This window comes from Pollachius pollachius (genome assembly GCF_949987615.1).
Source record: "Pollachius pollachius genome assembly, chromosome: 17".
NCBI lineage: Eukaryota > Metazoa > Chordata > Actinopteri > Gadiformes > Gadidae > Pollachius > Pollachius pollachius.
In genome coordinates, this window is record NC_136950.1 from 10,212,437 (window position 1) to 10,228,462 (window position 16,026).

Here is a 16,026-nt window from a genome sequence, read left to right on the forward strand (position 1 = left end):
AGCGAAACAAGTCTGAAGTAGCGCAGGGACATTACGACTTCCGGTCGGATGGATTCGTTTTCAAAGTAAAGAACCATGGAAAATTGAACAGGAATGTTGGACCGAAGGGCAGGTTCACAGGTCGTCTACAATGACCCTAGAGGCTGGATTAGTGATGTTATTATATATAACAAATAATCTACATGACATCTCATAGACGTATTATATGTAATGGAATAGCCATTATTAATAGAATTCGACAAGTCTTTGCCCCTCAGTGCATGTAAAGTTACAATATAAAAAAATACTGTAAAAAGGTTAATCAAACATTGGATATATTGGATATATCCAATATAAGATACAATATTAACAGATACAGTTATATAGTGGAGTCTTCTGCAGGTTGTATGTGCAATAGTTACTTATAAGAATTACACTTAACGTGTGCATATCACCACAGGTTACAAAATGTGCTGCTGTGGTTGCACAATCCTGTTCTTCCCCAAAAAGATGGTTAAACCTATGTTAGTGGTTTGTTTTTGGAGTCCTTGCAGGTCTGTGTAATTTGAGGGAAGTAGGTTTTCCTGAAGCCTTCACCTCACACCTACCTTGAATATGTTCTGCTTAAAAGGCACAATTCTATAACCAATACAACTACAACAACTCAAATATTCATAGTCATCTCTCTCTCCAAATCGCAATGCACCAGACCCTCCAGAAATATCTTATTTGTTAAATTCTTGTTGTCACGTTGTTTCCCTTTTCAGTTTGACATGTTGGTTTGTTCAACAAACACAATACCTTTACACCAAATTACGCATTACTACTTTAGATAATTAGGGATGTTTGCATACATTTTTTTGACATTTTATTTATTTTTCCTTTTTCTCTTATCAACCAAAAATTCTAGAATCCCAGTCTCCTAGAATAGAGGGGAAAACAGAAAGAGGAATAGGGACCTGGCTCGCATTACATGTTGATTAATCCGACCTGACCCTCCAACAATTTGTTATGTGAGGGGTGGGGAGGAGGGGCTTCAGTTTCCCAGAGGAGAGCAGGCTTAGCTAATTGGTTACTATGGATATTTTAGATCTAGATAAGGAGCCAGTGAACCAATTGAATCTACATTTGGTGAATGTCATTGTTGCAACCAACCAAATAATGATATATATTCTAATCAAAAAGAAGTAGGCCTTCCTCTTTTCCAAAAGCACAAAATCAACAATAATAAATAATATAAATTATAATCCTCAATAATAAAATTATATTGTTAATTCCAATGCATTACTAAATTTGTAAACTAACAAGAACAGGCTGCTTCAGATTGGATGCAACAGCCCTGTCGTAACTAGGCTGTACTTCCTGATCCTCCGGGCGGTCAAGCGTTTCAATGTTTCCTCCCTCTCAGTCGGTAGCTGTCAATCTCTGCATCAACACCATGACTTTTCTGGACACTCTGAAACAATGGGATGAAGCTGTAGCCTGTGTTGACAAGGACCTACAGCCCCAAGCACTTCAAATCCTTGTTTCTATTGAAGAACCAAACTCCAAAATCTACTTCAACATTGGCTGTCTCCATTTAATCAACAAGGACTTAGAAGCCGCTGAGAGGGTATGTCTGTCCTTCATCACTTTCCTCCATAAGCAGGATATGAAAGAAACTTGGCATTGTTTTCAACATTTCAACAACTCCGGAAAGGTTATATAAAAGTGGTCTATTGCCGTCTTTATATTAAAATGCAAGTCACGATGAAAAGAGAACTGCTCTATGTCTCGTTTCCTCTGGGGGAAGTTAACTCTGTGTAACTCTTGGGTAGGCTTTTGACAGAAGCATAGGCAAAGATGAGCATCTGGCTGTGGCCTTCTTTCAGAGAGGAATCACCTTCTACAAAAAGGAAATGTATGGCTCCACTTGAGTATAAATTATTGTCACACCTTCCATTCATGAGTTATAACTCTGTTGTGGATGAAATCTGTTTCACCGAATTGTTTCATCTCAAGGTATGAGGAGAGTTTAGGAGATTTCCAGCATGCATTCAAGGACCTGAGGGGCAACCAACTCATTGATTACAAAGCACTTGGTCTCAGACACAAGCTGTATGCCTGTGAGGTTAGTGTTTCAAACGCACATCAAGTGGCCACTGCAGAACTAACACATTTCAACATATGTTTCAAGAAAATCTTTTACCAATTCAACCGAAACATAGTCAACCCCCCCTGAAATGACCAATTCAACCCTTCGCCCTGATCTACATTCAAAACACATTAACAGTTGGATCATGCCGTGAGGAATTTAAAATGCAGTTGCAATGCCAATACCCAGACTCCTCCCACTATCTCCACACCCAGGTTCTCCACAACATGGCGTTGTGCGAGGCTCACCTGGGCCACTGGGACAAGGCCCAGGTGCACCTTGTGTCAGCCCTCGACTACAAGACCGAGGCCAAGCTCAGCCTCATCGACAGAGCTCTGCAGTCCACTCTGGTCAGTCAGAAGCACTGTAGACGTCCACCGCCAAGCTCTCCACAGATGATAGATAGATCTGATACGATATATACCATACTACACTACACCGCTTTCACTTATTGAGCTGCTGACCTGTCTTGACATGGAAACGGCCATTCTTTTCCCAACAGAAGGAGAAATTCTTCCAGCCAGCTGTGCTTCACTCCAAAGCGCTGTTCCGACCCAATAAGAATTATGTGGCTGAGCTGCAGAAGAGGGACTATCTGGGAAAATCGAAGGTACCCATATCTAGGGACAATGTTAATGTATGGCAGGATGTAGAATAGTAGGCTCTTCTGAAAAGGTCCTATATGTTACTCAAGCCGATGCATTTTCCTTCCCTCATTGATTTAAATTAGCCTTTATATGTTTACCACTCACTTAAAAAAAAGTGTGTGGTTACCCAAAGTGATATAAGCAAGCCAAATCATTGGTCAATCAATGGAAATTGACATTACAAGAGGCATAGCATCTGTGGTTTGATTTTAGTATCTGGTTTCTCTTAAATAACTCCTATTTTTACTTACTCTTCAGGTTGTTTCCTCCATTACTCCACAAGATGAGTTTTCTGGATTTGCTCCATTACAACCACAGGTACATGAGGTCTTTCATACAATAAACTTTTTACTACAAATATACTACAAATGCATGTTCAATGTACATTTCCCTGTTTTAATCTATGTTTTGGTTTCCATGTAGGTGGACGAGGGACCTACTATTCCTAAAGAACCTGAGGTTCTGAGGTAGACACTGTAACCAAATATGAATAAATCTACAAATGAAATGATCAGACTCCTCTGCTTATTGTAACAAAGCAAGAAAAGTAGGTCTCATTGACAACATACAGTCACACTGCAGAAGGCACTACTTTGATCAACCTAGTCAGGTAATTTTGACCTTAACCCTAGGGCCACATTCACGTCCCTTAAGCCAACATCAGGCTTATTCACATCCCATCAAGGCCTACATCAGGTTTATTCACATCACATCCCATAGAGGCCTACATCAGTAATATTCACATCCTATAGAGGCCTACATCACGACAATTCTAGATTTGTGCCGCTACTACACATATACACTCTGTGACTGCCACGACGTGATCCACCAAGGCAAAAATCCGATGTGTGACGTGAATTGACCGCCGCAGCCCAAACCGTCCCCTGCCACTCTGTGCCTCCACAGGGCCTTCGAGGGAGAGCCCCACATAGTGCGCTTTGCGTTTGTCCCGGAGACGAGCGGCGAGCTGGCCGTGCTGCCCGGGAACATAGTGTTTGTGTTGCAGAAGGGCAAGGACAACTGGGCCTCAGTGGTCTTTAACGAAAGAGTACGTACAAAACATCACAGTCCACTTTAATAATAACCCAATACGTACAACCCAGGCTAGGGATGCATATAATGGGTTGTGCTTCAGTTAGTCAGTTACTACTACTCTTGGCTCCAAAATCCAATCCGCCGAGCTACTTCCTGTGTTTACAGAGAGGCCTGGTTCCCTACAATTACCTGGAGCGGATGGAGATCAATCTGAATTCAAAACAAACTCAAGTAAAGTGAATGTTTTCCATTTTGGTAGTTTACCAGTGTTTTCACTTGGATTCTAAAGCACAGCATGTATCACCCACACACATTTTTCTTGGAATGGTTAAATGTATTCAGGATCACAAAATCACTGACACAAGTACAAAGTAGATGCAGTTTTCGTGTGTTTTTATTTTAATTGCGCACAATGTTACAGTCTCCACACTGGCATGCCAGATGTATCTATTAATTTCAAGTGTTTTTAAGTGCATATCAATTAATTTGTCTCTGTGTAGGATGGCAACAACCAAATCCTTTATTTAGCAGACCTTCCAAGGCGAAAGGCACCCACTCGACCGGAAACTGAACAAGGTATACTTTAAACATGCAAAACACAACAACACAGTTTGTTAAGATGGATAAACCAAACCATATTTCCATCTGGGTTTGACTGGATAGTTTCCTAGTAAATATTCTGTAGTTAACCAGCTGTGCTTCTTAAGTCCCGACAACCAGTAAGAACAACGAAGACACCACAAACTCTGAGGTATGCCAAATCAAATCGTATCTACACCCGTCATTTGACCAGCACCTTTTTCTCTAGGTCGAAAATAAAGTAATGCGTGCTTGCCTCAGAACTGATATGGGTCTCGCTCTCTGATTAGACTGCGGAAGATGGTGAAGTTTCGGCATGCCTTGTGAAAGTGCATTACAAATTCAACCTAGCGGTCTATATAGACTACGGTTCTCCCTTCACTGCACTGGTGGAGCAGGTCAGCAAGAAACTGAAGCTGCCAGCGGAGGATGTCACCTTAAGGTATTACATCACCTTGAGGTATTATGTCAGAATTGCTGTTTCCACAGCTTCACAGAGAGAATTTCGAAACGTGTTTAAAGTTAAATTATCAGTTTGTCATCAGTTTAGGAAAATGTGTATTTGATTAGAAATGCTAAATATATTCATAGGATCCAGACTTGTATTGCCTGTAGCCAAATCACTTACAGGGTACAAACATTTGAAATGAAATATGCAGAAGTGATGAGAATAAATATAATCACAAACTGATGTATACAACAATGCTCTCTGTTTGGAAATGAGCCTGTATCCATTTAACACAAACATTCAAATCGCGTGACCCTTTTTGTGTACTCCAGTTGCACGTCCCCAGCGGCTGGACTGACGGTAATGGACGCCAGCACAGACATGCAGGGGGTCTGGAGCAGTGCCAACTGTGGGCGCATCACTCTGTGGTGTATCCCTAAAGAGGAGGTGGGAGGCCCCTTCATCAGGCTGAGCATCGCTCCTCACTAGCTCGTGTTTTAGGGGAATTCAGGGTTGCAGGGCTGAAGGGTTGACGAGGTGGGAACTAACTGTTCCCGTTTTGTGTTGCTAGCCAGTGAAAGAGAGCCCGGGGGTGCCGATTCATGTTGTGGCGCTATACTCCTACGAGGCCCAGAATCCAGAGGACCTCAGCTTTAACCAAGGGGACAGCATCCTACTCCTCTCTAAAGGTATCGCACACAAACTTGCCGCCATAGGATAAACTTTGTTCATCCTGGATTAAAACGGAATGACGTTTTAATCACTATTAATTGTCACATTTCTTTAGTGAACCAGGACTGGTTTGAAGGGGAGTGTAAAGGAGGTACTGGTATATTCCCTGCAGCCTATGTGGAAGCTCCGGTGGATGCCTTATAACCAGTTGCTGTGTCGTTACTGTGTGCTCACCGTTTGGCAAGTGATTGTAGCACTGGAAGCAATTCGCTTATTTGATTAATTTTATGTACTCACATGATTCTTGCAACATTTGGGTTGTATATACATGCCTGAATGCACTTATTTTTAGTTACTTTGGACAAATAAATAAATAACTAATTGTTTGCAATACATATATCTTTAATATGACTCAACTGAGTGAACCCATTTATATATTTTCTATGGAATTTGTACTCCATGTCATCAAAGCTTGTCTGCTCAAATAGGGCTCTGTCGGGGAGTTGTCTAAGGCATATTATTTGCATTAACTTATTTCAATTTATACCATGGTCACAAGCACAGCCGTTGTATTGAAACGACGCGCGTGTTTTTAAACAATAAACTATGGCTTCTTTGCTCGGTCTACATGGATTTATTTGAATAAGTGGTCCTGAAACAGCTTTGTAAGTGTTTGATAGAACAGTCGATTGTGGGCGGGACTGGGCACAGACTCCCCAGTGTAGATAGCCATCACATTGTGCTGCCATCATTTACAATATGAATAAAACATGTGCATAAAACAACGGTCCAATCATGTGTGAACCAGCGGTGGTTAAATAAGGCCTGTGGTGGATCTGACCGGGGCGAGTCATCACGAGGACTTCCCTTCGCCCTCGTAGGCGATGGCGATGCCCCTCCTGCCCTCCACGGCCTTGGCCACCGCCGTCTCTCCCAGCTTCCTCTCCAGGCCCTGCCAGCTGCGGCCCGCCAGGTAGGACGCTGTCGAGGAGAGAGAGGCGGGGTTAGGTATGGTGTCAACAGGCGGTGACGTCCTTACTGGAGCCCATCCCTCTCTAGGAACACATTACTGACTGAATATAGATATTTATATAAAAAACTGTGGATCTATAATTTAAGTAAGGCCCAATTATGCCCCTATAAACCCTACAAATTAAATATTGATTGCATTGTGACTGTGTGGATTTATCCAAAACATAAGCAGGAAATATATTTCCTTGAATTCAGATTACTACAAATTAATGTATCTACAGTGATCTGCATCCCACGATTGTTATTGCATGGTGTGGCAGTGTCTCATGGTGACATGGTATCATGGCAGTGAACCAGGGAGGACCATGACAAGCGGTAGTACATGACAATACATTATTTTTGTCAAAGATGACATATCATACCACCAGGTGTGAGTGTGATTAGCCGTTACAAGCCGTTTGGAAAATCTGCCTTTTCTTACATCACAAGTGGGCGTGTCCACCTAGATGTATGGCGGATAGATGAGCAACATTTGCTACAGTCCACTTGGTATGATGGTAGACTGATCTATCCAGCATACATCTAGGTTTAACTGCCCACTTTTGATGTCAGAAGAGGCCGATTTTCCAAACGGCTTGTAACGGCTAAACACACTCACACCTGGTGGTATGATATGCCATCTTTAAACGTGCATCCCAGCTCAGACGCCTCAACTTCAGAGCCTAGTGGAACCATGCTCTACGTCCGGTACCTGCTGTGTTGGTTTGGGCCACGGTGAGGTTCTGGTTCCTCAGGACCAGGGAGGAGGGGTCGTCAGAGGGCACCGCTGCCTCTTCAGACCACAGGCCGTGCTTCCGCAGCCCCCCGGTGATCAGGGACACGTCTGTCTCCTCTCCCACCTCCTGCTCACTGCTCAGCGCCACGTGGTTCTGCCCACCTGGGGCGGGAAGAGGGTTATTAAGGGCCCACGGCAACCAAGCTACTCCTCATGCTTTTCTAAGAACATTTGCTATACATATGTATACACTCCATGATGTCTATAGATAAAAACGTTATTAATCCCCCGGAGGGGTAATCACTTTGTTACAGCAGCGCAGCAGCAGTGGAAAACACAGGATAAAATACAATACAAATTAAAAGTGGTGCTAAGGAAAAACAAAAAAAGATGCTAAAGTAAATGCGAAAGTAAGGCCAAACAGGACAAACAGGGCAAACAGGACAAACTGTATGAATCGTAAAGTTGCCAGTTGCCAGTACTTCACAGTACAACAATGACTAACGAAGAGCCCCCGGCAGACCTGGCAGGAGGTTGCGGAAGTCGGTGACGTAGTCCTCGGACCACTCGCGGCCGCGGTTGCAGGCCACCTCCATCTCGAAGGGCGTGACCACGGGCTTGTAGAAGTCGCCGTGCTCCAGCAGCGAGTTCTCGGGGCAGGCGATCAGCACGAACACGTCGACCTCCTGGAAGTTGGCCAGCTTGGCCACGTTGAGCTTGCCCATGGCGAACATGTAGCTCTTCTTGCCCGCCCGGCGGATGGTCTCCTTCAGCCGCGTGATGATGGCCAGGTAGTCGGCCACGCCCAGCGTGCCCACCAGGATGCCCACCACGCCCGCGTCCTTGGCCCGCTCCATGGCGTAGTAGCGCTTCATCAGCGCGCGGTTGACGGCGGGCGACTCGGCGCGGCCGGCCGAGGTGGCGGGCTGGAAGGCGGCGAAGCGGACGCGGTTCCAGGTCATCATGAAGTTGCGCAGCACCGCGCCCTCGGGGCCCACGAAGAACACGCTGTAGTCCCGCATGCCCAGGCCCGCCTTCAGGACGCAGCGCCGGCCGAACTCGCGGACCACCCCGCGGGGGTCCTCTGGCCCCAGCGGTGGCGGCTCGCTGTGACCGTGGCAGTGGTCGAGGACGAGCGTGGAGACGACCGCGTTGGGGTAGGAGGGGGTGAGGAGCGCCTGGAGGTCGTCTGCGGGAGAGGAGTCATCAGGGGTTTGGGTTTCATTCATAACATGGGTTTGGGGGTGGCGGGCGATCGCGACGTAGATCTACGACCGCTCCATCGTATGGGCTGGTTGAGGTTTGTTTACCCCTTCTGCTCCATCAATAATGGGTTTGGGGCAAAACTCGAACCAAGTGATTAAACCAACAGTCCGGCTTCTTCTAACGTCATTTTTGACCACCGTAAACGTCTACAGTATTGCTCCTTATCTTTATATCACCACAATGAAAATACGCCTGAATTACACCCTGCATTATTTATCATTAAAAATATATATGTACATAAATGTATTTATATATCAATATCATTGAGGGCATTCCAACGAAATGCCCTCAATGAAAGACACCCCTCTCATGTGAATCCCAGGTCCATTCTGAAGGAGAAGCCTACCGATGGCGTGAGCGTAGTTGACGTCGTACAGCACGACCACGTGGCTCTGCGTGTCGGGGTACAGCTCCCTGAAGGCGGCGGCACACTTCTCAAGGTCCAGGGGCCGCCTCTCGAAAACGTAGATGAGCGGCAGGCGCGTGGTGGGGCTGAGGCAGGCCCGGCCGTAGTGCACGATGCAGTCGGCCCCCACGTGCTCCGCCGCCACCTCGTCCACACAGCAGCTGGAGAGAGAGAGGACCCCCATGTTAACGCCGCTGACATGAAGGACAACCTGGGGTGTGCTGCTCTGGGGACGGCCGTAAGAAGGTATCATTCTTCTCCTGTTCCATTGCTCCATACACAAATAACGTATAGAAGAACATGGTTTCTGCGACAACAAAAACCTGCCATGCCGTTAAAGAGCAGTTTGTTTACATTGAAGGTTTCCATCGCTGCATGAACTCACATAATCGCATTGAGACAATATTTAACTTAATACTGAAATACATAATTCTATCATAACTAGACAACCTGTATTCCCAGTCTCACTGAGGACAAGTCATCAGCATGCAGGTGGAAGTTAGCCCCGGAGGTGATAACATAGCATATCCGTAACACCAGCAGCCCTTGTTTGCATATACCTGCCATAGGATGTGTCTCCCAGTACGAACAGCTTGGCTGACGTACTTTTCTCGATCTCTGTGGCAATGGGAACAGAATGCACCAGCACTTCATCTGGGAACTGTAGTGCAACCTGTGGCGATGAAATTAATTAAATTATTAACGTGAACAATGCCAGGATACGAACACTATTCATTTTATTTTTATATGGTTAAGGGTTTCCTTGTGAATCCAAGTTCCTCCCTGGGCATGGTTTTGCTTTTAATTTCTTGGGTAAAAGCAACGCGCCACTGTCTACCTTTTTGAAACCATTGTTATTAATGAAGTCGCAGGTCCTTTTAATCTGGTACTGCTCCTCTACGTTTTCTAAGGGAGCGTCACTCCCTGACGTCACGTCCACTCCGCGCTGGAGGACCGCATCAGAGTTGCTGCTGAATGCATCGGTCATCCTGTCATTTAGTCGTGGCTGAGGATATAAGGACAAGCAAATGTTTATTAAAAGGGTTAGGGTAAGAAACATATGACTGCGGTCATTGTTAAAGAAAGATTGATCCTCATAACAACACAGTGGAATAGACGGTCACAAGAATCACTGAGCACTGTAAATGACGATTATAGAGGAAACTTGACCCTTATATTAGCAAAAAAGCCTAAAAAAGTAGGTTAGTACAATGACAGTGATAACGGACAGTTGATCCAAGGGCTGTCTTTAAAGCTGAGATGACAGTCACCCATACACACAGGCAAAACAAACTGATACATGCATTTACCTTGATTGAGTTCGCTTGTTATGGAGTCAGGTCTTTAATAATTCCACCTCACAAAGTTATTATATATCTGAGTCATTGATCCCATATTCAGAGAATACGCGATACTGTTTTATGGGAATAATCTAATATAACAATGTAAAACGTTACTTAAATAGTTAGCTGCCACACACGTGTTTCTCTACGAAACACACCGATATTATGACAACTTCCCGTCTGTATTTTCAAAATGAAGGTCCACTCAACTCTGTCAAATCACAACCGTTTGAATCAAAAAACACACAATAGCTATATTATTAAACATCTGATCACCTTTCTGACACCATTTATTGGAGAGGTTTACATTTTCTAAATCAATAACTTATGTTTATTGTGAACAAATCACACATTTGTTTTACAATAATAAAATAAGCTTTTATTAACAATGATGTGATAACAAATATTTGATCTCAATAAATAATATACTTCAGGTTATGACTTTGCAGTGTAGTCAGTTGTTTGCATCTCAAATAAACATTTTTATTGTTATTTTGGTCTTGGTTATTACCATAATTTGAATTATAAAGAGAATATTAACGTAATCAAGTTTACTAGATATTATTGAACATTTAAATTCCTTTTCAAAGCACACTTTTTGGCTATTGGCCAAATGTATATGTTACTAAGTGTTTATAAAATGAAAGCAATCCATCCACAACTCGTTCCACCCAGGGAATTGTGCTCTTATTCCATAAGACCAATGGGATGCATGTCTTCTTTGGTGTGAAGTAACTGAATCTGGAGACCTGAAGACAAACCTGATAAACAGGCAGCAGACTCGGTAAGTAAAAGGGGACCTTTTGCAATGGAAACCGGGATGTGTTGGTGAATACATTAACACAGTTGAAATACATTTGAATGGAATGCAGTGGAAGTGTTGCTGATTCGTTTACATCCAAATGCGATAGAAACCCAAGGCCACAGTCAGACAGGTAAACACTGAACCTAAAGAAGGGCAGAAAGAAAATTGCCAGTCGTAAAATGTTTTCTCTCAGTAAAACAAATTGTAAAATAATTATTCTAATATGATCATCTTTTGCATTTCAATCTCAATGACTATCTATATACGCACACATATCTAAAAATCTATATATTTATACACATACATATATATATATATAAACACACACATACATATATACATATTATTAATTACATACAAAGAACTCATAGCACAACAAATGAGATATATATTTACCTATAACTATCTATCTATCCATCCATCCATCCATCCAGTAAATAGATAGATTCATAATTTAAATTTGACAATGACAAGGCATGGTTAATGGATAGTCGTTAAGAACCAAGGTTTTTTCCTACCTGCAAGGTATTTGATGGTGTCCAATTTGTGTGATTCCAACATAGTCTTAAGACCTGCCACCTCTGTGTCTATTTTCATGTTAGTCCGGGTCAAATGGCAATCGTGCTCTGCATTCTGTAAGCAGCAGATATGCACACCAAATTACAAAAACATCTAATGGCGTAAAGGCAAGACTTACTGCAAGTGTATTATGGACAACATGACTCATGGAAGTACTTACCATTTCCATTATGTCTGTTCGCGTTTCCAAGAGTTTCTTCTCATACAGTGCTTTCTAAATAATAAGAAAAACAAGTCTCAAATGATGAGACAGCAAGAACTAAGAGAAGGTACGTTGAAAGGAGAATAAAACGGTAACAGCTACTTCCCATTGCTCATAGCCCTTACCATTTCCTTCACACGGCTTTTCTCGATGCTCATGTCTAAAAGGGTGTCGGAGCGCACTTTATTCATCAAGTCCTGCAAATACAATGAAGGCAGTTGATTTTAGCACATAAATTACGATGACCAATATGCAAAACAAAGTATCAATGTTATCTACACACCGTAAAAAAAAAAAAAAACACTTTAATCATCAATGGATTCACTTTTTTTTCAGAACAAAATTCAACTCAGTAATACTCACAGCCAGCTGACCCTTCAGCTGTAACAGATGTATCTTGACTTTCTTGAAGAATAGGAAAAAGTGAACGAAAGTGAGCACACACTCCATTATACATTCACGTAGGTACGGTGGGGAGACTGTTCTACGGCCCCGTAACAGTCTAACTGCATCCGTACTGTTGCTTAGCGTTCACAGTAGCATTAAAGGACAATAAGGGTCTGGGTGATTAACCATCGCAACCGTCTCTCCTGACATCATTCACATTCTCGACCAATATCCTATTTCAGAAGAACTTCATTGTGCCGATTGTGCCAAAGAGCATTAAGCGTTTTTCCCCCCACAAACTGAACTCGCTATTGACACGAAAGGGCTCTATTAATAGGGTCTACTTTTGTGGTGAGAATGTGTTCAAGCTTAATGCTCTTCGGCAGAATTTGAACAAAAAAGTCATTATAAACAGATATACAGTTTTAGTGAAGCCTGGAGGGACGCTATTGATGGTTTAATCACCAGGAACTTTAACCCTGGTCAAAGCATTAAAATGAGTCTCATTATAAGACATGAACCTAGACCTGGTTCATAACATTAAAATGGTTCTCTGGTTATCTCAGTGACTCATTAAAAGGAAAAAAAATTCCTTCCACAGACCTCATTCTCTGCAAGCAGCATGGAGAACTCGCTCTTCTCCAGAATGATCATGTCCTTCTTGACGGCTGCTATCTGGGACATGACTCGCTGCAACATTATCTCCTGATGGCACCCGTCCCATTGGTTCAGAGAGTGACCAACACACCCACACCCACACACACACATGCATGCGTTACCAAATGCTTAAATAAGGGGACAGCACCACCTGTGACAAATCACATGGTATTACAGTATTGAAAATGTGTGCCAGGTGAAAAAAACAAATTGGATAGGGCAATGTTGTTCTTTACCTGCGATTGAAGCTGTTGATGTGGTTTAATATCAAGTGTTAGGTTAGTCATCATTGTCTCCCATTCAATGCAAATGTGTATGGTTTTTGAAGAAGACATAAACTAATCTTATCTGTGTTCCCTAAACACATTATATTATCGTGTTTCCAAATCTGAAGATCTCTTGACCAAAGTTGATTTAGTCAAAAGATGACATAATAAAAAAGAAGGTAAAAGGGCTGCTACGATAGTGATGTGTGGAATGACAATTATATCTCAAATGTTTTTAAAAGGGGTGATGAGGCAATACAATCAGTAGGTTTATTAATTCTCACTCTCAGTGGTATAGCTGACACATTTAAAATGGTCATTTAGGACAATTAACGAGCAGAAATAGCACTAATGGTTTTCATTAAGTGCATTCTAGGGATCATCTTACCCCACTGATCTTTTATTATCTAGTCCTCTCATACCTGCTGCACTTTGGTGGCCATGTCGCTGTAGATGGCGTCCATGTTTGAGTGGGTGGTCCTGACCAGCATGCTGACCATCACCTCAGCCTGCGGTGTGCTGAAACCTGAACAGAAACACAGTTCAGGTTTATACTGAAACCTTAACAGAAACACAAGGTCATACTGGAACCTAAACAGAAAAAACAAAGTCCTACTGAATACTTAAACACAACGCAATTTCAATCATCAGGCGGATCCAAGCCGGGTAACAACCGAAGCCTGGCCCTTTGGCAGATATTTCAAAACAATCGAGGTGATGCAAACCGTTGTCTTCAAGGAGTCGAACCATGGCGTGGGTGTCAAAAAGGAGGCGTGCCCGCCCCCCCGCCCGGGGAACACCTGCCTTGAGGTCATACTGGAGCTGCCTGAGGGAGGTACTCAGCTCTATCGTCCAAAACACAAGACGGGAGAAGAAAGCGACTTTAAACGACAGTTAGATTCAAAAGGTGCATGTATTTCAAACAATTATATTTAAAATACTAATTCTAATTTTCAGGATACTATTATCTTGCTTTTCATTCATTCTTAAATTCAGTAGCAGAAATGACACAACGGAACTGATTAGGGTTAGAACATTATATCATTAACGTTGAATTCACTTTCAACAATGCACGGGGGGGGGGGGGGGGGGGGGGGGGGTTCTCAATGCAGGGCGTAACAGCATGGTCAGTGTTGACAGTCAACAGACAGACATACACATGCCGGCATACTGACAGGCTACGGGCGTGACCACTAGAATGACTAATTGCTTAAACTTAGGTACGTAGTGTTAATATGGGTATGTGACATAATGTATATATAACATTTGTTGTTAAACAATAACTTCACAATAGTCTTTCCGTTTTACTTACCTCGTACAAACACACGTGTTGTGTCAAATAACCGGCGGGTAGTCCTCGGTCTGGGATATTTTCCTAATACCGGTGACGTCTTCTTGCTAAAAACACTATGATCGATGGTGAATCCTCGCGAGGCGTTCACGCTATTCAAATATATCTTATTCAATGATGTGAGCGGTGTCGTTGCTCTGACATAATAACTGACCACGGGAACACATTTAAAATCACACCAAATAGTATGTACGATCGCTCTTGAATGAAACAGATTTAATAACATTTCTTAATCCTGGCCACAACGATTCAAACAGTAGAACGGAGCTTTCCCTAGAACGGATCTACACTCACCACTTGCACTCCCTTTTTAGTTTCTCTTGAATGACAAGTAAAGTCGTAGTTGTGACTATTAAGGTCGTCCTCTTTTTAGAAAGTACCGCTTTGTCTCGCGAGAGTACATATTTGATACCAGTGTCCTATCCCAGTACTCGTGTCTAGTAGGACAATCAAAACAAATCCAGTAATCTCATAGCCCTTCATTCAAAATGAAAATGCAAAATCTTCTAACAACCTGTCCTCACATCTGCCACCCATGCCTATCCAGGCCTTTCCTGACTCGATTTAATTGTTACTGCTTACCTTCCTTCTGATGTAAAGTGGCTTTGGTTCTCATCAAGGGCTATGAAAATATATTTGATGAATATTGATGAATTTATATTGTTGATGATGCTTGTGATGCTGATTTATAATTATATGTCTTATCATTAGTATCCTAAAAATTTTGTATTATTATAAGAATGTATTCTTATAATTATTGTCATTACCATCATAATAATATTAGTAGTAGTATTAATACTACTACTACTACTACTACAACGACTTAATTATTACTATTAGTTACTACAACAATTTCTACAAGGCTCTTGTGTATTTTTGTACAATGCAAAGACCTGCTCTGCTTGTTCTTTAACGTTACATTAAAGAACACAAACAAACATACATGGTAAATGATCATTGCAATTTTATTACAAGTAATATAACTATCATCGTTTCTACATATCTCTTCATTCAAAATAAGTGCATATGTACAAATGCTTTATTCACTTTTCCCATACAACATCTAGCTAATTAATAATTCAAGAAATAGTATTGAATGAGAAAATAGTACATTATGTACAGTAGCTCGGCAAAGTTATTCTTCTGCAATAATAAATAATAAATTAATAAGACCTTTGTGATCCTTGGTCCTGGTTTAAAGGAACAGTTGGTTTCTTTATGAGCGATTTGTCTCATCATTTCCGACTAGAGCTGCTTATAGCTGAATGTTTCTGCTTTTAAAATTGTACTTCTGTCTTTCTTTGGTTGATGTATGTGATCATTCATTCATGTCACCAAAATGTCCCACCATCTCATATTTATGACTTAAACAGTAACAGTGAAGCTAGTCTGAAATGTTTTCATAGTCTGTTCTCTGGATGATGGATCTGTCTTTCCAAAATAGATTCTATTTTCTTCACTGGTGGACACAGAATTATGTGGATTTGTTTGTTAAAACCACACTAATATTGGGTACCAAATAT

General features: G+C 42.2%; 3 protein-coding genes across 3 annotated transcripts; 1 reads left to right on the forward strand and 2 right to left on the reverse strand.

Annotated features, from left to right (window-relative positions):
* Window positions 1–1,401: 1,401 nt before the first annotated feature.
* On the forward strand, window positions 1,402–5,748 carry ncf2 (neutrophil cytosolic factor 2). Its single transcript, XM_079754845.1, has 15 exons — window positions 1,402–1,591; window positions 1,797–1,879; window positions 1,981–2,089; window positions 2,329–2,463; window positions 2,616–2,723; window positions 3,019–3,078; window positions 3,184–3,227; window positions 3,667–3,808; window positions 3,961–4,026; window positions 4,296–4,371; window positions 4,503–4,546; window positions 4,665–4,816; window positions 5,155–5,269; window positions 5,394–5,511; window positions 5,610–5,748. Exons 1-15 carry the CDS (start codon window positions 1,418–1,420, stop codon window positions 5,696–5,698), a joined length of 1,515 nt encoding a protein of 504 aa, XP_079610971.1. The 5' UTR covers window positions 1,402–1,417; the 3' UTR covers window positions 5,699–5,748.
* Window positions 5,749–6,338: 590 nt separating this feature from the next.
* Window positions 6,339–10,407, reverse strand: dph2 (diphthamide biosynthesis 2). Its single transcript, XM_079754846.1, has 7 exons — window positions 10,224–10,407; window positions 9,752–9,919; window positions 9,474–9,586; window positions 8,854–9,074; window positions 7,765–8,430; window positions 7,218–7,403; window positions 6,339–6,475 (listed from the first exon to the last, which is right to left on the reverse strand). Exons 2-7 carry the CDS (start codon window positions 9,899–9,901, stop codon window positions 6,348–6,350), a joined length of 1,464 nt encoding a protein of 487 aa, XP_079610972.1. The 5' UTR covers window positions 9,902–9,919; window positions 10,224–10,407; the 3' UTR covers window positions 6,339–6,347.
* Window positions 10,408–10,762: 355 nt separating this feature from the next.
* Window positions 10,763–14,810, reverse strand: mcur1 (mitochondrial calcium uniporter regulator 1). The gene is made up of 9 exons (XM_079755067.1): window positions 14,465–14,810; window positions 13,878–13,997; window positions 13,575–13,678; window positions 12,833–12,934; window positions 12,206–12,247; window positions 11,968–12,039; window positions 11,801–11,854; window positions 11,580–11,694; window positions 10,763–11,204 (listed from the first exon to the last, which is right to left on the reverse strand). The coding sequence occupies exons 1-9, from the start codon at window positions 14,727–14,729 to the stop codon at window positions 11,149–11,151; spliced, it is 930 nt and encodes a 309-aa protein (XP_079611193.1). The 5' UTR covers window positions 14,730–14,810; the 3' UTR covers window positions 10,763–11,148.
* Window positions 14,811–16,026: the final 1,216 nt, after the last annotated feature.